We start from the raw sequence: 22,801 nt of genomic DNA, 5'->3' as shown, positions 1-22,801 counted from the left end.
TAGTATCTGCTGTCACCTGATGTTTAGGTATGTACATTTCTCATAATATTTGATGAATCTGCATGCACTTGGAAGGACAGCTTAATGTTGTTAAGATACATAGGTATTTGTAAATCTGTTCAGTTACTAGAGGACCTATTGCACCTGAGAGAAAACTGTGAAAAAAATCTCTAGGTTTGATTTTGAAATACCTTCCAAAGAACATGCCTTTCATTTTATTTAAGTTTTTTGATTAGTAGTGGCTAAATGGTTTAAAGGTAAGTAATTAAAGTGAAATATGTCTTTGCCAGTAAATGGTATCCATTTAGCTTTGGCTATGGAGTTACAGCAGTGCGCCCTGTAATTGCCTGGTAAAATACATCCTTTTTTTTTTCTCACTGTGTGTATTAGTGCAGTCTTGTGCACTTAATTTAAAGCAGCAAATGGTAGGGCATATTCCAGCTGAGGGAGAGGGAGGGTATGTTAATTGCTCTGGCTTTCATTGAGTCAGATATTTGGAGATAGGATAACTTGGAGCACAGCTTCAGTGATTTAAGAATGTTTATGTGCAGTGAATTCTGTATGAAAGTTGGCCTTTGTAGATTGCTAAATATTTTTGTTTAGTAAGTGAGAATTTCCAAGAGGTTCTTTGATGGTTAGGTTTGAGAAAAGAATGTAGTCACTGTGGGGTACATAGTAACATGGTTGTAGACAATGAGTAGTTTATTATTAAGTTAGTGTTGCTTTTTTGAAGGCTTTTGATTGTGAAGGTTGAATTTAAAGAAGTAATGCAGTTGGCATAAAGAATACATCTTCAGTTGTGATTATCCAGTACGATGTCATTAACAAAATAAAGGGAAGAGTAGAGGCCCCAGTACTGAACCCTGTGGGACTCTGCTAGAAAAAGTATTAACATGATCTGTTACTGCCATACACTACCTGGAACCATCTGATTTCAAGTTAGTTTTGAACCAGGTAATTACATTGTCAGAAAGGCTATAGTTTTCCAGTTTATGTATAATGCAGTCTATTGTAAGCAGTTAAAAAACACATTTAAATTGACAAATAAGACTCCTTTGATCTGTTCATTTTCTGTAATGGGTAACACAATATCAGTTACTTTATGAACTGCTCTAATAATGCTATATTTCGCATGGGAACCATATTACTTGTCCATGAGTAAGTTATAGGTAACAATATAATTTATTTAGTTTTTGTTGGCAGTAAGATTTTTCAGCAATTTAGCTAATGGTTGATAAATGCTATTGGTCTAAAATTTCAAGTGAAGGAAAGGGAAGTAGTTTTATGTCTCAATCTAATTACATAATGTTTAAAACAAACAAAGAAATGATAACTGAAGTAAGAGAAAGATTGAATGTCAGTGTGAGGGGGGTCTGTCTTGATATAAATTTTTCTTATGAGCTTAAGAAAGGTAGACTAAAGAATATACTCAGTGGGGAGTAGTGGCAGTTGTGTTTTCTATAGTTTATTTTGTTTTATGATGCATTACTTAATATAAGTTAAGGAGTTTGCAAAGTATGGTCAGGTGGTAGAGTGTGTATTGAAATTGTCATGGTTTATCCATTAATTGATACTGACTTAGGTGTTTTTTTTTTTTTTTTGGATTAGGTTAGAAATGTTAAATGGAAGGTGTCTTTGTCTAAATTATTGGATTGGGTAGTATTTTGAAAATGTGATTGGGAAGATCAACAAAACTACTGTATAAAGGCAACATGTGGCACTACAAACAGACTTTGAGCAGAAATAACAGCAAACTATAGGGGATAAGAATACAAAGCTGAAGGCACATGGAATGAAGCTGATTACGAATACAGCAGTGGTCATGGCAGGAAAAGCGGAAATCAAAAGAAGTATAAAACTGAGACGGAAGGGAAAACAGTTGACTGGGTTAACAGTTTCAGGTATCTAGAAGTTGTGGTTGAGGAAAAGGGAAGCCGAAAGGAGGAGGACAAAGGTGGAATCAAAATTGCTTCAGCCAATTGGCACAAAGTATCAGTGGTAATATGTGACAGAAGATTGCCTAACAAGTTGAAAAATATGGTGTACAAAGCAGTGGAATGACCAGTGTTTCTGTATAGCACAGACATCTGGGCAATAATGGAAAAGCAGTTGAAGAAGCGTGAGTGATTTTATCTTTTTTTTTTCCATTTGTTTACCAGGGTAGTATACTGATCACAGGTGACCATTTGCAGGTACTACCCAGGTGAAATAATTCACAAACAAGAAAAAGTGGAACAGAGGATTCACAAATGAAGGTGAAGTGCCTGGGAGTAGGATGCAGAACTCAGAGTGTGGGACACAACTCAAAGTGGCCCAAAGTACAGTTTTATTTCCTTTTGCTGAACCTGTCTCAAAAATCTCTGCCCTGTTTTACTGCACTTTAATTTGAAAAGCCATTCATGTTAGTACCTGTAGTCCTATACACAATAGTCTAGCTATGAAAATAAAATGTATAGTTTCCCAACGGTATTCTCTGATGTAAACAGTTTCTCCTCTAACACCTAACTCAACTGAATATAGTATCACCTCCTTTAAGTTATTGCATTGTGAGCTATCTTATTGTACAGAATTGTAAATGTGCCTGACTCATTCAAACGTTAAAATCCCTCACTCATAATATTCCAATTTGTATATACATCAGTAGGGCCTAACCTTTTCAAAATGTCTCTTCTGCATGTAATGTATACTGCCATAGTTCAACCATGCCTTCTCTAAATCAAAAAAGATTGCTCTGTCCAGGTTGATTTTTCAGTTTGGAGCACAGTTTGTGACCAAAGTCATTAGGAACTGTTGTCACTCTCTTCAGTTTTGTAATGCCATCCATCACACATCTAGCTGCCTAGTTCCTCTTTTAATTTATGTTAAGCTCTCATAGCATCTTATACACTTTGTAAGTTCGCATTTAGGAAAAAAAAAAAAAAATGATCATCCCCTGTTCACACTCTGTTTACCCAGTATTATTATTTGGTAATGGCCATCTGATGATTTTATCAGAATTCTCACACTTAATAACACAACACAAGTAACAGAAGAAAGGCTAACATTTTAGATGTGACTTCAGAGCAACTGATAGTTTGTTTTAATTGTACATACCTTGCTTGGCTCTCTATCTGCATAGTCACCTCCCCTTTTTTGCAACAATCTAGTTCCTTGCTCCCTGCAGCTGTAAGGCCTGTTGTCCTTTCCCATTGTTTTTTGCTCAATGGTTACACCTGTTACAAGTCTCCTTGAATTAGAGCAAACCTTAACTCATAGATAACATACCTCTGAGCTTGTCACTACCATTGAGAGCTCGAGAGTGCCTGTATCACTGATTGTTTTTGTTGGTTTCTTCTGCTCCTTCCTCCTTCTCAGCTCTGCTCACTCCCTACCCCCAATTCCCACACACCCCAGTGCCTCTACAATTATAACCCCCAAACCACACCCCTCTAGCATTCAGCCTGTTTGAACAGTGGCCACCCACCTCTTCATCAATTAACCCCTCCAACTTCGACTACCCAGGAACCCTCCCCTTTCCTGTTCTTACCTTCCCCATTCTTACTACCAAAGGCCACACACCACTTTACCTTCTGCTAATTCCTTCTCTCCTCTGCACATCCCCACTGTATACTGTAACTTTACACTACCATGCATATCAAACCTACACGTACTCTAACATTAATATGTCTACCTTTCCTCCTCTACTGCCTACTCCATCTTACCAGACAGCCTGACTTTTTTTTACTTCCCTCTCTATCATACATCTTCAATATATGCTTTAAGAAAATCTCAACTTATATCTCTTCTCACCTTTATTACTACAGTGACTCTCTACTCTTTACTAGAAAGATTTTTCCTGATATCTGTAATACAGTCCCAATCCATCACAATCCATACCTCTCCAGCTACCTGCTCTCAAATTAAATTCCAGTGAATCTAAAGACCTTGTCTCCTTCCTACTCCGGCTAATCTCCATCCCCCTCTCTGGTGACATACATTCTAATCCTGGACCCTTAGACAACCATGCTTTCAACCCTAACTTGTCATCCTCACATTCACACCATAAAGCTCTCCTTTCTGCTACCATTAACACCCAAAGATTATGCAATAAACTTCCCACCCTTCATGCCCGGCTATCCCATTACCACCCTGATGTTCTCTCTATCACTGAAATATGGCTAAAACCCCACATGAAAGACTGTGAAATTACCCCTCCCAACTACAACATTATATGAAATGACAGAACTCCAAAGAAAGATGCTGGAGTAGCCATACTTTTCTCATTCTCCCTAACGGTGACACCCTATGCCAAGCTTATACCCCAATTTGCAACAGCTGAACTAACCCTGGCCCTCCTAAAAATGAATAAACATAAAAGATATGTATAGCTGCCCTATATATTCCACCAGGAAATAATATCCCCATTCTTGAAGATATCCTACCTTGGTACTCATCCAATATAAGCAATGAAACTATACTCCTAGGTGATATAAATATAAACTGAACTTCTGTTCAATCACCACATCACCTCAGAATTTAAACCTGTACAACTTCACCCAAATAATTACCTCTCCTACCAGATTCAATAAAGACAACAACTCTGGTAGTATTCTGAACTGGATATTAGTTTCTCACCCTGACTCCATTTCTGACAATGTCAGCCTACCTGACTTCCTCAGTGATCATCTTCCTGCCTTTGCTCATCAATCAACGTCCTCCATCCATCTTCACCACAACTATATCACAACTCACACTCTAAAAAACTTCAACCCTCAAGCTTTCTCTGACTCAATAAAACATATTAATTAGAACCCTGTAAAAACCCTCCCTCTTGATGACACTGTTAGATACTTCAATACTACATTCAATAACCTACTAGATAGCTTTGCTCCCCCCAGAACTAAAAGAATCAAAACCAACTCCACCCCCTGGCTAACTAAATTAACTATTACACTCATGCATCTCCGAGACAAATCTTTGAAGCATTACCAGAAATCTAAAACACCTAGCACCCTTACTTAATATAAACAACTTCATAATAAAGTGAAAAAACAAATTGCTTCAGACAGAAAGTCCTGCTACTTCAAGCTTCAAAACAATCATAGATCCAACCCCAAAAATTTTTGGAACAATATATCTGCTCTCGTCTCTCCTGGCAAAAAAGACAATCCCTGCCCTGACCCTAACTCTCCAGATCACATCTTAGCTTCCCAATTCAACTCCTTCTTTATTGATTCAATAGCCAAGCTCACCACATCATTCTCCAATAACACTTCTACTCCACTGTCATCCCACACCTTCAACTCTAGTCCCACTGACATCAACACTACTCATCTCTCCCCCTTTACCATACAACCTGTCTCTCTATACACCATAAAAAACTTCTACTAAAACTAAAACCATGCTCTTATGCCCCAGACAACCTTCCATCTAACTTTCTCAAGCTAGCTGCTGATGGTATAACTCTTCCCATCACCATACTTAGCAAAAGTTCAATCCAGGAATCCCATATACTCCTCCTCTGGAAGAAGGCATTAATCATTCCCCACCACAAAGGAGGAAACAATACTGAAATCTCCAACTTTCATACTATAGCCATCCTATCCCTTATCTCAAAAGTCCTTCAAAAATGCATACACTTGCAACTCCTTCCCTATGTCCTTGGACAACAACTTCTTTTCTCTACTCAACATGGATTTAGACCTGGACATATTACTACTACTGCCCTTCCTTGACATCATCAACCATGCCATTATTCTGCGAACATTGTATCTACCCTTCTCCTAGACCTATCAAAGGCCTTCAATACTGTTTCCCACAAACTTCTCTTGTACAAACTCTCTCTTCTCAATCTCTCACCCCTCTATTAACTGGTTTTCCAGTTAACTTTCTAATAGAAAACAAGCCATCAAGTGGAACAATAGCACCTTTTCCTTTCTTCACACACCAACAGGAGTTCCAAAAGGCTCAGTACTAGGTTTCTTTCTTTTTAACATCTTCAATAGTAATTTTCATCAGTGCATTCCTAATATCAAACTTGTCCAATATGCAGATGATTCCACATTCATTTGCCATGCTCAATCCATCCCCAAACTCAAGCAACTAACACAAGATGCCTTTTCTTGTACTGAGTCTTGGATGCTGAATAATCATCTTGCTCTCAATGCACGCAAAACCAAAGTCATAATCTTTACCCCATCTAAAAACATCTCTAAAAATTCCTTCTCCATAGTCAGTCAGAATAAGATTCCCATTGAAATAGTCTCCCATACAAAACTTCTAGGTGTTATCATTGATGAACATTTAAAGTTTGACATACATATACAAACTAGTATTAAGGAAACACACCAAAGCTCGGAATGCTTTATCGTCACAGCCATTATCTCACTCCTTCATCCAAACATATACTCTTAATTTTTCTACCTCACCCCCTCTCTCTTGTATGGAGCTCTTCTCCTCACCAACCTTCAATCCTCCCTAAAGTCAAAACTGTCATCCTGCTACAATAAAATCTCTAAGTTTGCTTCTGGGACCTAATCCTTCTCCCACCACTGTGATGCACTCCACCCCTTAAACTGTCTGGAACTCTCCCGCTATCTTTCTTACATTGAACTGTTACCTGCTCACAAACTTATTTTCAAACCCACTAACTGCCCTTCCCTCTCCTCCATACTCACCTTGCATCATCCTGACAGAATACTCAGGTCCAGTAACCAGAACCTCCCCAAAGTGTAGAAACCCTTATGTGCGCCAGGGCAATTTCTCCTGTCTTTTTCCCCTTGCTCTTCTGTAGAATTCACTTCCCCCCACATTCGAATCACCCAAAACTACTGTGCCTTCAAGCCCATGCTCCAATCCCATCACTCTTCTTACTGGGAATGCTCATGCTCTCACCCTACCTGACTACCTCTATTTCATTTCTGCTCCCCCATCCTTTTTTCCTTTCTCAAAAGTCAACCTATTCACCTCCCACTGTTCTAGTCTCCTCTAATTCTTCCTACCTCTCACCTCATGAAACTATGAGTGCATATATGCCTGCACTCCAAATTATACTTATGTACTGCAAAATACGTGTTTTAATTTCATTCAATGCTTTGTTACAATACCTTGCTCAAATGTTATCCTGTCTTATATATTACTGTGCTTTAGTAGTTCTTGAAAATTGTATTGTATTTGTTAACTTTGTTAATATTAGCTTTGTAATATTTGTATATGGAGGTTTTCTCCCCGTCCTTCATAGGAAATGGGCTCATTTTCAGCACAATGGACTTTCCCAGTTAACAAACTGCAAATAAATAAATAACAGAGCTGTACCTTAATAATCTCTCTACCTAATAGATCGTATATCCTCCTTACCCAACCCTGTTAGTAATCTAAACTGTTTTCATTTAGCAGAAGTACATTTTAAATATCTGCTACCTCAATGCTTTCTTTATTACATACCTCTCAAACTACATACTGTGAAAATAGGTACAAAGGCCCTTGAAAAGTAGGTACATCCAGTATAAAATCTGCGCATATTAAGTTGCCTTAAATTTGAATTCCAAATAGCACATAACTTTCTCACTTCCATTCGCAATGCAGAATAGTACTGAGAAACATTTAAAAAGCAGAGTGGGGAAAATATAATCATATTATTGAGGTGCTGGTGTAAAATTTGTAGACCGTTAATAAATGGTATTGTAAATTCTAACATAGAAGGGGATTTCTTTTTGCTTCTGGAAAAGGGAGATGTAAGACGTCTGTTTTCTATCTTTAAATTATTGGCACAACTAGTGTGTGTGTTATGTAGTTTGGTTTTCCGTATACTAGACAGTTTCAAAAGTCATGTGGGATGAGGGGGGTTCAGAAAAATTGTGTGAAGGAGAAATTAAATCCTGAAAATAGGGAAATACATGCAAAGATAGGTTTATCATGTGCAGGGGTAAATCAAGCCTAAATAGATAAATTCCTGCAAATAAAGACAGTGGAAATGTCTGGTTTATTACCCAATACAGCTTGCCTAACCTTCTGGAAAAGCTCTTCATGCATACTCCCACCCTTCTCATAGCTAAGATGATGGAAGTTTGAAAAAAGCATTTGTCTGTTTTTCTTTTTTAATAATTCTAACAGCAGCAGTAGAAGCATTTTGCCCTGTGTATCTTTTTACATCAGATTTGGATAAGTTAGAACACTTCTTTTCTTGCATCGTTATATTTATAATGTACTGTCAGGACATTTCCTTATTTTCTTCTTTCAATGCTTTTATTCTCCTTAAAAACTTTGTAAAAACTCTACCCTTACATGCTTGTGATGTTCACTTTTGGTGGTCTGAAACTAGACTTGCCATCTGTTTGGATGGCCAAAGTTTTACATTCATTATCAAAGTTAATTTTGCAAAACAAATTACACCCGCCACAGATGTAAAAGACCTTTTCATTTTAGTCCAAAAGTAAGGAACTTCTTCTGTAGGTTTAGTTGTTTCTATTACTTTATAGCTTAACAAGATCTCTAAGACATTGTCTGCAGTTTTCTCCATTATTTAGAGAAAAGTTATGAAACATTTTTCTCTTACATGTCTTGGGACAGGAGACAATCTTACCTTAAACATCATGTTCTGGTGTTATTGCAGTATCATCTGATTTTCCTGCTTTAGTTTCTTCCTATTCAGGTGTTGTAATGTAGTCTGGAATTTTTATTTTATTTGCCCCTCCTGCTGCATAAATCCACACATTCCTACTGTAAACGTCTTCCTCCCCCACAACAATTCAACAATTTGAATGGCGATTTTGAACTTGTGTGAACTTTATGAGTAGCAGATTGTTTTGGATGACTACTATATTAATATCAAATATCATATTATTGTTTCCCTGTCAAGAAAGCATAGTATTTAAAAGAAGGTTTCTCGTTTTCAAGTGCATTACCATATTCATTTTGTACTTCCTTATATCCATGTCTGCTCTGACCTGATCTCTCACAGGAACATGCAGTCTTTCCAACTGCTTATAAAGTGTCACTGGAATTTGCAGTCATTTTCAACAGAAATTTCACCCCTTATGTCAAATGAGGATGATGCATCATTTGCCTTTGGCTGTCAGCTTAGATTATCTAGGGAACTGGTCACTGATCTCCTTCAATTCAGATTTCAAAGGTAGGATAAGGCTCTCTCACACACAGTAATGGGCTAAAATAAAGGAACTGTTTTTTTTTTTTTTTTTTTAGCCATACCACGCACCTTTCAGGGGAGAATATTCTTTTAGAAATGTGCATTCCAAATGGCTACAGCAAACACATAGCCTTCTTCTATCTCCTTTCTAGTTACAGGCTGCAACTCCCTGAAGCTTGAAATCTGTTGTCATGGTGAGACTGGTTTGCAAGCAGATCAATGTCAGGCATTCTCATACTAATTTCACTGCTGATAGAAGAGTCATGTTTCTATATCATCCATCAGCCTTTATTTCCAAAACTGCCAGTGCTTAATTTTACATAATTTCACTCCATACATTTCTGAACCCACAGCCTTCTTTCTGTAACTTGGTCCAGTTGCAGTAAAATCTCATCAGACAAACCATCTACTCTCTGTCTCCTCCTTGTGCCGGTACCAGCATGATCTTGTCCATGCACCATAGCTTTTTCTCACGGGACCATTTAGCAGTGTCCCTTCAAAATAGTAGGGCAATTTCTCAAGTTTTCTGGCAAACTATCCCTTGCCAGTATAACTATTAGGGTAAAATATCTCCTAAAACAGGCCATTAATCATCTTTGACTAATCCAGTCAATAAAAATAGTCACAAAGGTGGACAGACAAATAGATGGTTGCCTACTGAAATGTCGGCACTCAAAATGTATAGTACCATCATGCTAAAAAAAAAAGACCAAAAACACAGAAGAGCATATCTCAAAGATCACTCTTCTCCTTAAAACTTCTTTTTGTAGGGGGGCAAGCCTCCCACACCCCTGAACTTATATATACTAACTTCAAGATCATCATACCTCAGAGAAAAGGGAATATTCAGAGAAATGACATCTCAGACTTGGTATATACAAAACCAGTCTTTCACTCATTCATTCAGTCTCCATATTTCAGGACTTACTGTAGCAGATCTTGATATTTCAAACAGTTACCTAAATGGCTAGATAGATAGGTAGGTATGTGCCACAGGCTTTCTAATGACTCATTAAGTCACAAGTCATCACAGCTTAACGACTGTAGTAATGAGTATAAAAGTGTTTTTTCTCCTCGAGAAAAATTGTGCCATGGTTTTGAAAGTGATGAGTTTTGACAAGAGGAGCCGTTAGGTGTCCAGGTGTCATGATATGCTGTTCTGTTTTAATCAGAGCACTACATTAAAAAAAATGTAAATAAATATAGCTGCATTCTGTATAGCAGTTGTTGTCAGATGTTTATTGCACTTTTACTTTGGTTTAAAAATGAAGAATTTGCTATTACTTTTCTAAGCAGAGATCAGTGTCTTCCTGCTGTTTACTGCACTCGTATGCCCCATATTTTGCCTGCATAGTATTAAGTGAAGGCAAATATGTGTGTATTCTTATCGTTGCCTTTAAGGAAAATGTAAATACAATATTTGACTGATGTTCTCTGCATTTAGTATAAAGTTTTCAGCATTCTTTTTCCTAAATAAAGAGAAACAATCCACTTATACTGTACTGATGAACTCAGAAAAAGGGTGGAGCATGGCATATTTATATTTTATTTTATTTTACATTTGTTGACCAGGATAGTCCGACTGGATGCATGTCCATTTTCAGCGGAGGCCCGGGAGAAAAGCTCCAAGGGTAAGCAGATACAGCATTACATATTACAGACTATTTACAGTGATTACATAAGTTGTTGTGTCTTTCGGCTTATCCCGGTTAGGGGTCGCCACAGCGGAACTCCGGTCCGCTAATGTTTGGTAGTGGATTTTTACATGCCGAGTTACCAGCCCTGATGCACAACCTTCAACGAAAGCATGCCCATTCATGCATGCCTCCTCACAGAAGACGCTGTAGTCTCAGTGTGGATAGCCTTGCAGGCTAATCTGCATTCCAATGCTGCAGTCTGGGGGAGTGACTAATGCTAAATTAGTCATGTACTCTTCTCCAGAAATGTCCATGGCTCCTGATTTGCTTCTATGAAGAAAATGTGACGACTGTAAAATCATAGTGTTCACCCATTCACTTCTGTAGCTGTGCTCATGGTGTAGGCAAGTTAAGCTAAGACATGCTGGTGGAAGTTATATTTTTGTTTGTGCATGCATGTGTGTGCATGTGTGGTTGTGTTGGACTGTGAATGCAAGTGTATGGCTGAGTGTTTCAGTGAGTGTGATTGAAGATATTGCACAAGAATTCTGGACCAAGCCAAAAAGAATGGGGTTACAAAAGCCCCAAAAGGGACACATTTTTTAAATTATTTTAAAACTACAAAGTATTTATTTTCAGGTGAGACCCAGGAACACTCTGTGAATAACTTGCTTCAAGTTACTCAGAAGAAAATTGGTAACTGAAAGATGTAAATGCTGCACTTTTGACTGCAGGGAACAGTTCATTAGTAGCTCACAGCCATAAGTGCCAGACAGCTCTAATTCACTTAAAAAGTCAACACAACAACAAATGTTGCATGCACATTCATTTCCTTAACAATAAAAGCTATGAAACTATAATGACTGCTATTATTGACTGACTGTAATCCTCAATGATTTACCAGAAGAAAGAAAGTAACAAGGAACAGGGCATAACTGTGAGACAAAATCAGACATGTTCTACAAACTCAGAGACAGATAACAGGTAGAGAACTCTAATTCACTTCACAACTGAACAGAACAATAGATTTGTACCAACCTGCATTTTCTGAACAACAAGAACTATGAAACTCTAACCAGGGGCATTATTAACTGTCTATAATCCTCTGTGACTTATGAGCAATGAAGCAGTTGATGAAGGCTTGACAGTTGATGCAAAGGATTAAGGTTCCAAACTCTTAATGTGGGTTTAGGGTTTGACTCTTTCTATGTCCGTTTGCCTCCAGTATGTCTCTGAGCAAGTTACTTGATCAAACAGTGCTCCTGAATTTACCTAGTTAACTAACAGATTAAAAAAGACAGGGCACAAACATGAGACAAAATCAGAAATTACCTGAAGAATAAGTATTATGAAATTCTAATTAATGCCATTATTGGTGGCTGTAATCCACAGTGACTTGTCAATTTGTGCTTTATGAGGCCTGAGCTTGTTCAGAATGTAACTGAGTTTACAATGTAGCCACACACACATAGGTTACCAGAGATCTACAGCTTTTTTTTCACCCGTTAGTCCCTGTTGTTTTGACTGTGAAAAGTTCCAGGTAGTCTGTCATTGGCTTCTCATTGACTGTACATTTGAGACACTTCCTAGAGCTTTTCACACAACAAAACAGAGCAACTGAACAGTAACCAGTGTTCAGTGATGTGGATGACAGTGAGTGAGATAGTTTCTTTTTATTTTTTGTAATGTTTTTGAGGCTTCCAGCCAGCACCAGGCCCTAAGCAGCTGTATAGGTTTCCTTGTGCTGGATTCAACCCCGCTACAACGAGTGGCAAAAATTAGTAATTTTGTAATTAAACATAATAAGTATATGTGTTTTTGTGCATGAGTTATAGATATTTTCTCTATAAACCATATCTTGCACTAGTTTATCAGCTTAATAGCAAAAATAAATGCTAGCCAAAGTTTAGAATTATTTAGAAAGACCATATGATTTGTACTTTGCTGTGGCTATTGAATTCTTTGATGGTGCAAGTAAAAGATTTTATTTTTTGCCTGTAGTACAGTGCAATTCAGTGGGGGTAGAATCTTTCTGAAGCGGCATTGAAATATTCCTTAGGTCTGTCTATTAAGCAATTCTGCTTTACTAGCACCTGTGAAGGAAGGTAGTTCTAAGAGTCATCCTTTTTGTTGTATATTCAGTCAGAGTCTGACTAAAGGAAAAATAATGGCTTCCTCTTTTGGAGTATCTTTCAAAGTAAAATGCACAAAATGCTTTAGTTTTAGTTGCTGTTGTATGCTGTAGAAGCATATCAGGCCTACCAGTTCTAAAATGGGATTGTCATTGTTCATTTTTCATAAATATTGACATACACTTAAAATAATACCTATATTTTCAAAAGTGTTTAAGACTTTGCTTGGTAAACCAGATTTGTACACTTCATAATGTATTTGGCAGAAACTACAAACCAAGATATTGTCTTATTCTATAAATTTAGAGAAGATTGCTGCATACTACCAACTTCAGTTGCTTTCGTTTTTTATGCTGAGTTACATGATTTCTTATCACTCATCTTTATTGATTTTAGAGCAGTGCGAATATGATCACACGTGGTGTATTGCAAAACCTTTTCCAAATTGCCTATATTAACACATATATAAACAAAGATTAATTCAGACTAGACAGCATTTGACATTTCTTCATCAGATATTTTAGATATTATTAAGGAATCAAAAACTGTACTGTGGTGGTGGTGCTGCGGTAGCGTTGTCGCCTCACAGTTAGACGTTGCCTGTTCAATTTTCAGTTAGAGAGTTTTCTATGTGGCGACATGCGTGAATGGGTGTTCCTTCATTGTAGGTTGTGCGTTAGGCCTGGCACACCAGCACGTAAAACTCTACTGCCAATCATTAGCGGACCGGAGTTCCACTGTAGCGACCCCTAACCGGGAAAAGCCGAAAGACACAAACAAACAATTAAGGAATCAAAAACTACTGCTATCAGATGCAAACTTTCATCTAAGAGATATGCTTTGAAGCTATGTCAGTAGGTCATTTTTAAGCATGCAGTCCGGGAGACTATCAAGAAGCCTAGCTCTATTTCTTCAGAGCTCTGTCTGGTTAAATTACTTGCTTTGAGGCATAGATTATGCAACTAGTGGCAGATAGACTCAAACCACTGGAGTAAAAGAAGCAACTCATTAATAGCTCATAATTTTAACACTTATGCGTTAATTGCCAGAGATTGTATGTTAAGACGTAGAATAGTTAATTTAATATTTTCTACCACTAATTTCTTGCAGTCTTTGGGGATGAAAGATCAGTAACTCATGTTCTAATTAAAGACTGTTGCAATAATTAATTTGACTTACAACGAATGAATACTTTGTTAGGAATTTATGTTACAGGACTGCCACAGTTCTGGGATTTTCTTGTGCCATATTTTCAGATGTATTACATCTAAACAGAGCTAAAAGAAGATTCATGTTATTAAAAACTTAACCATATATCATTATCTGGAAGGTGCTTCTGTAAATGCACAGATACTGGGGGCCGTGGTCACACAACATTCCTATGTTAATGCAGAGAGAAATGCTTTTAAATCTGTCTGTTAGCAGAGCTGTGCTCTGTTGTCAGCAACCCTATGACAGAGTAGGTTACTTAATTATTCATAATGGTAGAACTTGCTTTCCTTACCACATTGGTAAACAAAGTGCTGTAAGTAACTTAAATGAGCTGCTTACAGATGTCATAAGGCATAAGGACACGATGCAGTATTAAGGAACAAGCAGGTAATGTATTGCAGTCGTTAGTATAAAATGCTCTTTATATTACTGCTGTACAGAGATTACATTCATAGTTAAATGCCAGGCACTCGGTCTGCAGGCTATTACATACCGAGCCAATAACCAGACAGTGAACAAAGGTGAGAATCTTGTACTTTCTGTCTGTAAGGAAAACACCTTAACCACTATCCCAGTCCCCAACAATGTCCAAGATACAGACCACACATTGGTGAGTAATGTTTAGGAGAAACTGTTACATTAATTGGAAAAAAGATATGTTTGTAAAACTTTAAACTGGTAACACCCTCACTTCATTCAAAGACCAGTGAAGTCAAATAGTGCGACAGCAGTTGGCAGATGTACTTGTTGTACAAATTAACTAAGACTTGAAGCAAAGGCAGCTTAGTGGTAGCATAATGTATACAGTAAGGAGTTATCTTTGTGTAAAGAGTTCATTGCCAGTTATTCATACTGCCCTTATGAAGCTAACTGGTACACAAGTAAAAATGTCTATAATTCAGTAGCCAAAAAAGAGTGATGCAGGCCAGACAGCATCTGTTTTCTTCTTCTTCAGACTTATTTAATGGCATAAAAGTTATAGTTATTACTGAGTCATACATATGAGAGGGTTGTTGGCACATTAATTACATATTTCTATGGTTCAGCACTTGATATGCAAGGAGTTCTTTAACAACATTCAATGAATCAGACTTCAGAATGCATGCTGCATTTAGATACAGATAGGTGAAATTTTGTTTCACAGATTAGCACCTCTTACAAATCACAGAATTGTTAGTTTTACGCAATGCACATATTAGTATAGCCCCCCCTTTAAAATTAAAGGCGTTGAATAGATAAAATATGGACTTTTCCTATGAGAATTAGTATGCAGATTTGTTTATGTATAGCATTATCTCTATTTTGTGTTAGTAAAGTCTGATATTTAACATTTCTTATGCTAGAATATTTTTTATGTTAGATTATGATATATATTTTTTCTAGTCGGGAACTATAATACAATGTCTTAAGTTTGTTATTATTTTAGTTTAATAATAGATGCTGATGAGGATTGTTTTTAAGAATGAACTTTTGTGAATGAATAGTGTGGTGTTCGCTATGAACGAGGTTTAAAAGAATTTTTTTTTGAATGAAAAAAATCATGTGATGTAAGGAGAAAGAGGTCACGTGATCAAAGGGTATTTAAATGGGTCTATATTATAAGATCAACATTTGAAAACAAAGAACAACATATGGTCGACACCATATGGTCGATGTCTTCAAACATCGACCTTATAAAAAGACAAAAAAAAAAAGTACCCTAATGGGTTTAAGCAGGGGGGCAAGGCCCCCAGGCATTCTCCCACAAGGGGGGCTGTGCCCCCTCACCCCCCACTACTTAAATATACCAACTCTGAGACCACACTACATTGCAATAAATGGAAATCTCCCCTTACGGAGATTTCTGTTTACACGCCCGAGATTCTGAGCGTTCAATATTCTCGTGTTGACAATGTCAGATTCAACATTGTCGGCTTTCAAGAATATAATATAGACCCATTTAAACAGTTCCTTTTGAATGTCATGGTGTATCTGAAGAAGTTTTACTGGGTAAAGTGAAAGCGCTAATATATTTGTGAATAAACGTGTCATTTTTATTTGCTGCAGTGTTTTTTTTTTAGTTCGTTTTGTACCCAAGCCTTGCATTTTTTGTTTTTAAATGCTTAACAGATATGTCAACTGCAGTGTGACTGACGTATTTACAAAAGGAATTTTTATACCTGTGGTATGTTAATTCATATTGGAGAAGTGGAGAAGTAAGTTCAGCCCCAGCTGTAGCCATTCAACCTAGGACAATCGGCTCCCTTAAAAATTAGAAATTTATAACACCACAAAATTTTGTTGAATGGTGTCACCTGGGAAGTCAGTAAATCTGAAATACTGGGGGTGAGTTTACCAGAATGGTTGTTTCAGTAGACTGAAACAAAGAAAAGTTGTATTATTTGAGCAATGTGTCAAATGGAGTATGACATGTACACAAAGTCTTTTGGAAAAGATGGCAGAAAGATGTAACTTTAGGCAACAGGGAGGGGAGTAGGATGTTGTGGTTGAAATGTGGGCACTGATTTTTCAATCTAGTGATGAGCAGGGATAGGGACAGGTTTACACATAATCTATGTCTATTTAGGAAAGAAACTGTAAGAATGCAATGGAAGTGATTTACAAGACAGACTCAGGGAGGCTTTAAGAGACTGATCCTTTTAATGCATTTGGATCAAAGATGAATGAGCAGGAGACATAGGTACAGGTAACATGCATACATAGGTACAGGTAACATGCATACATAGGTACAGATAACATGCATACATAAGCACAGATAACATGCATACATAGGTACAGATAACATATATACATAGTAGGAATAGAGCGGGGAGATGACATTTGTAACAGCAGATGCAGACCATCAGTACTGTGTTCTAGACCCACAGAGACAACAGATTAATAACTGGAACAGAACGTGGTGGATGGACTAATTCAGAGCTGTGGGGTTCCTATCACATGTTGTAAAATCAGTCATGATTTATGCTGGAGCAAACATTATAGCTGTGATTCGATTATTGAAGAAGTTAGGTATTGTAGCCCAGCCATATTGATTATTATGAGACAGGCTTGCCTACGCAGATGGATAGTACAAATGTCAAGCAGCCTGATACAGACAGTTAAGGTTGTGGGCTGCTAATGACCTTCATTCTGTAGTGTCGGATTTGATTCCCTCAGATTCCATTTGCCTGTGAGTAACTTTTCTAGGCAGTGCTTCCAGGCATCCAGTGAAAATGGGCCTCAACACTGTTGGATTTCCCAGGCAACAATATCTATCCATCTATCTATGTATAAAATAGAATGTATGTATATAAAATAGAGATATATGTATATAGTATATAGCCATGATACTCCTTTGGAGTTCCATTTTCAGTTGCCTGCTAGTGCCGTGTTCCTCACAACTTCATCCTTACAACAATATAGACATGTAATGCAGCTTAACTATGGTGGAAATATTTTCAATTGTTTGTTACTTTTGAAAGCGCATCAGCTATTAAAATCAGAAATGCCGCTGTAGTACTTAATATGTTTACTTTTTTACTGATGGGAGTTTACCTTTACTTGTAGCGTCAGAATGGCACAACAAATACCTTGTTCATCTTTGTTGGTGGTGAATTAGAAGGTTGTGGGTTCCATTCCCACCCAGTGTGCATTGATTAATTTTCCATTAGTGGCACTGAAGTTCAGTATATTTTCTTTTTTTTTTTTTTTTGGGGGGGGGGGCTGGGTGCTACACATCCGAGCATGTTGCCTTTAGATGAGACTTTCATCTGAAACCCCATATGGTTCAGTTGGTATCTCTTCTGTATGTAATACATCCCACAACATTTACTGGAAATAGTCAAGTATGCTTCTGGAGCCCTGCTCGATGTCCCACAGTCAATGATAAATCCATTTTAGGTCTCCCCTGAGAAAATAATCAGTGGCCTAATGAGACCGACTAGATCAGCTGCTTAGATACATATATGGAAAAATGTGCAGGCTAACTTTTGTAGTGAATGGGGGAAGACATTACTTAAAATTCCTATTCAGTGATATTGCTGTAGTTAACCCTACATACATCATACAATTTCACAAGTAGTGCATTTAATGTACAGATGCACATATGACTGGTTAAGTATATAAAGGTTGCACATGTCAGGTTATTTCTCTGCATTTGTAGAAGTGCCCTGTTAATCTCAATTATATTTTCTTATAAGACTATTGCAGTTGTACTTGTGTACCATATTATCATAATTATGTGGTATTGTATTTCATAGTATGTTTGCATTTCTGTCTTCTCCACTATTTTTTGAGGGGGTTGTAATATTGTTTCTCTCCATTTATTTTACTTTTGTATACAGCAGCATTCATAACAGTGCATGTGACTATGCAGTGGACCACCAGCCACCACAGACCAACACTACTACTGGGATTACCTGCAGATGAGTCTGCTAGGGTTGCCTCTCCAGTACCATCATCAGCAGAGGCTGATGGGCACCCTCAAGTCCTCCTCTAGTGTGGTTTCATTGGTTGGGAGCTCTGTTGTTCATAATGATCTAATCCCCATCCTTTTGTGTGTATGCCTCTCTTGTGTATAGTCTAATCCTCCCTGTTACTATTGTCTTCACTATGTTTGTGTGACTTCTTCTGACCCACTGTACTCCCCCTCCATCACTGTGTCAGCACACCCCCTATCAGCCTTGTCTGTCTTCTATGTTTATACATTTGCCACTGCTGCCAACTCTAACCCTCTTACCATTGATTAAACTGTCTTTATTTCCTTCTTCACTTTAACCTAGTGGTATATAAAAATGGTCACCTGTTCCACAGAAAAATTGTTACCATATCTTTCCTTCCCCCATTCTGTTCATTCCTTAAATATTTCCTTTAAGTGTTTCCCTCATCTTGCTTTCCCTTTTTCATATTGCCCCAGGCTCCCATTCTCACCCTTTAATTTGGGCAAAATGTAGGTTTTAACATCTGCAGTGACAATTTAAGGATTATAATTGCCTCAGTCATACTGTTGCTCCTGTGTGCATGTGAATGAGTGTGCATGTGCCATTCTGATGAGATTTCCTTATTGCATTATTCAGCTGCTGTGGGGAAATACTTTCTCCTCACAATGGCCCTAATTGTGTCTGATGTGTTTTTTTTTTTATGGCACTTTCACTATTTCAATCAGTAATTCGTTTAGAGCTGCTTTGCAACTGAAAGTTAAACAATGTCTGGTTGGGCATGATTGTGGAGACCATGTTTCTGAATCCCAGGGAAAGTGTGATAAGTAAGTAAAAGTAAAATTAACATTAGATGTGTGGGTAGAATATAGGAAACTGCTAGAATTTGATTCTGGAAATATTTTACTTTCACTTTGAAGTACCAGATTTGTAAGAGTGCTCATACCTACAAATGGGAGGTTTAGGCCCATCTTTTGGCATGTCCAGGCGATATAGAGATATATCTTTACTCCATAGTACCTGACTACATATCAGATTAATGGCTTGCAGTACATTTCCTATAACATTGTAACTTCAGTGCATTTCTTTTTGACTTTCCACAAATTATGATATCCTTTCAGTTTCTTAACTATTAACAATATTTAATATGCCATCTTTGAATACTTCAGCTGAGACATTAACTTGGTAACCAAACATTTTGAAGCTATAAAGTTAACTGCTCCTGGGCAGGGCACATTCTGATTTATAAATCCATGATAAAAGTAAATTTTCTAGCTGAATGTAATTGCAGTATAGTTAAGTTACCTACAGAACAAAAAGTAAGCACCTCCCAAAGCTGTGTGACTTCCTTATAACTGTTTTAATTTTCAGTATTTTGACTGGAATTTTACATCATCTCATAAACATCATAGCTGTTCTGGATGCCTGACATTAAAACAGTGAGTTAAGGCTATGTTCTGATAGTGTTGATCTTTTCTGTAGTGCTGAGTTTGATTTCGTCAGAGGACATGCACCCAGTGCTGTACTCAGGTACAAAATAGAATATAAATATTTAAATGCATGTCAAATTTCTTCAAATTTAAGAGCCAGAAAGGACATTTCAAGTTTGTCTGCACAGGCAATTGATGAATAAAATGTATACATTCTTACTTATTTTGTTTATGATGTATGACATTTAAAACAAATATGTTGAAAATCTGGAGCACTTTAAAACTGCAGTAAAAGAAAACGTTATGCTCCATGGCTTAAGACAAAGGACTCCTTTAAGGATAAATAAGTTAAAAGTTGTTTTAGCTTATGTATCATTAAAGGAGTCCTTTGTTTCGAGCGGTGGAGCACAAAGTTTTATTTTACTGCAGATTTTTCATTGTTTTGTATTGTTAGCACTTTTAAGACCACAGCAGTCTCACACAAGCAACAATCCTTCTCTGCTTAGATAGCTTGCACTTGACCTATGATAAAATGGACTTTGGCCACTTAGGTCTGAACAATTAGAACCAGAGCAACTGGACCCCAATCACACACATTCACACAAAAAAAAAATTCTTAGAAAAGAATGGACTTTGATAAAAACTTTGTAATGTAGTTGTTCAGTGATTAGAATTGTGTGAATATTTAGAAATGTACTGTATATCTTTTGTTTTTGACAAGTGTAGAGCTAAAGTTTAAATGTACTGATGATCAGACATTTGAGATTGTGTATAATGATTGTGTTATGATAATATTTAAACATTGCTGCACTACTCACAGTGACAGTTTCCTATTTCTCCATTTGCAGGTGGTTCCTGTATTTAGTATTTGTTTTTTTGCTTGGAGCCATTTGCTCAAGGGAGGCACTCAGATATGATTTTATGATAGCAGAAAAGGTAAACGGAATTTGTTTGCTTACTTTATCTTATGAGCCACATTTTTATATGATTATTCACAGAAAAGTTTGGAAACATGTTTTTACACCTCTACTGTTTTTTTTGCATAAGATTCATGTATTCCAACTTAAATACATCAATTGGGAGACCCTGGTTTGTCCTTGATACAGTGTATTGTTTCTGCCTCGTTTAATTTCTGTACTTCTCTGTCATGGCACATCAAATTATACACTATGCATTTATGTAATGCAATTATGTAACTTCACAGTGTTATGCTGTAACAGTCATCCACGACTAAGCATGGGTAATTCTGGATTTATGCATGAATGGCATGGTTTGATCATGATGGTGAAGCCCAAGCTATCAAACAAAGAAGACAATGGCAACTAAGCCAACATTACCCACATGCAGGAGTAGATTGTTGCTATTTTAGAATGCCGTTATTTAAAGAAAATAAATTACTTTCGGCATTGTATCTTCAATATTGCTTCAGTAGTGACATGCTTTAGAGTATATTAGACCGATTACAGTGTGGGCAACGTTTTCTGCTTGGGAATCATAAGAGTGCATGCATGCTACTGTTTATGTGAGGACATGTGTGCCCTCCTGATACCCCATAAGAAACTTGTATTTTACTTTATTTTTATTTTGTAAGAGTTGCTTTTTATTGTTATGTTTACATTTGGGGAGTGTGTATGTTTGTCTTTCACTCTTTTGATGGTTGAAGTTATTTTCTTTGCTTAGCAGAGTATAGAAAGTGGTAACTGTAGCTATTTGTTTAATAGCTACAACTGCCTGTGTTTATTCTTGTGGCTAGTACTGGATTTAGAACAACACAGTGACTGCTGTTACTCATTCTGTTACTGTATACATATTTATCACTGAGTAATTCAATTACTTAAAACTATAGTTTTGAATGTTTAATTCACTATAGATAAATAGAGTATATTCTCCTGCGCTTCCATGTATTAAACCATGAATTAATCGCCTGTTAATGACAGTGTATCAGTGAAGAATGAATGCCATTTGTTCTGTAAGAAGTTATGACTTCGGGACTGAAAAAGCAGCAGAAACAGAAACAGTTTTGAGGCAAATGCCGTATCATTTAAAATGCACATTTTGCTGCAGAGCCTTGAATGTATGTGTTTTGAAGAATAATTTGAGTGCAGCTGATTTCAGAGGGATAGCTTATGGATAAGCATGAATCAACTGAAGCAAAGACTTTATTTCAATCAGAAAAAAAGAAGTATATATCATTGCTGGTTGCAAATCAGACATGAGTAACATAAAACACTGCAGTCATTTAACATTATTAAAATGCCCCTGGAAGGCATAAAGGTATTTTCAAGTATCTTTCAGGTTTTTGTCCATGACTGAAGAGTTGCTGTCCTGAAAGAGATACAACATGAATACAAAACAGAAAAATATCTTTCTTAGCAAAATTAACTGTTTCAAGATAAGCTAATAACATAGCATGCAGTTGCTGGGATTAGTGGAATTTTAAGTAATGTTGGAAATTGTAAGTGTTGTAAAAGACATGCTTTGAAGGGGCATAAATGGTTCACAAAGGTTACTTTCATACCTTTCAACTCTCCTGATTTTGCCTCAAAAATTAGCTCTGGCCCCTTCTGAAATTGTTCAGTTTTGGAGGAAAAAGTGGTAGATAAATAATAAATAATTCATTCAATTGCAATAACCTCTGCACTGATGTCAATTATTAGTTACAGATTTATTTTAATTAATAAAACACATTTTAATTCACGTTCTCTTGTTCTATCAGTGTCTCAAATTAATAGTACTACTATTTTAAAAAAGTGTCTCCCAATTGTCTGTGATTATTTTTGGATTTGTCCCTGAGTCTGGTGGTAACTGGATGAGAAATATATTTATTCTGAAGCAGACTAGATACATTTTT

General features: G+C 36.9%; 1 protein-coding gene across 1 annotated transcript in view; it reads left to right on the top strand.

The window, feature by feature from the left end:
- Window positions 1-22,801, top strand: part of SLC12A8 (solute carrier family 12 member 8) — a 1,470,733-nt gene that overhangs the window by 1,169,523 nt on the left and 278,409 nt on the right. Inside the window, exon 7 of the mRNA XM_044075012.1 lies at window positions 20,799-20,886. Within this exon, the coding sequence (XP_043930947.1) occupies window positions 20,799-20,886 (88 nt within the window). The remainder of the gene's footprint in view (window positions 1-20,798; window positions 20,887-22,801) is intronic.

The sequence above is a fragment of the Protopterus annectens genome, chromosome 6.part0 (genome assembly GCF_019279795.1).
Source record: "Protopterus annectens isolate FY-2018-M chromosome 6.part0, PAN1.0, whole genome shotgun sequence".
NCBI lineage: Eukaryota > Metazoa > Chordata > Ceratodontiformes > Protopteridae > Protopterus > Protopterus annectens.
Note: the sequence above shows the minus strand (reverse complement) of the source record. Positions and strands in the feature narration are given on the sequence as shown.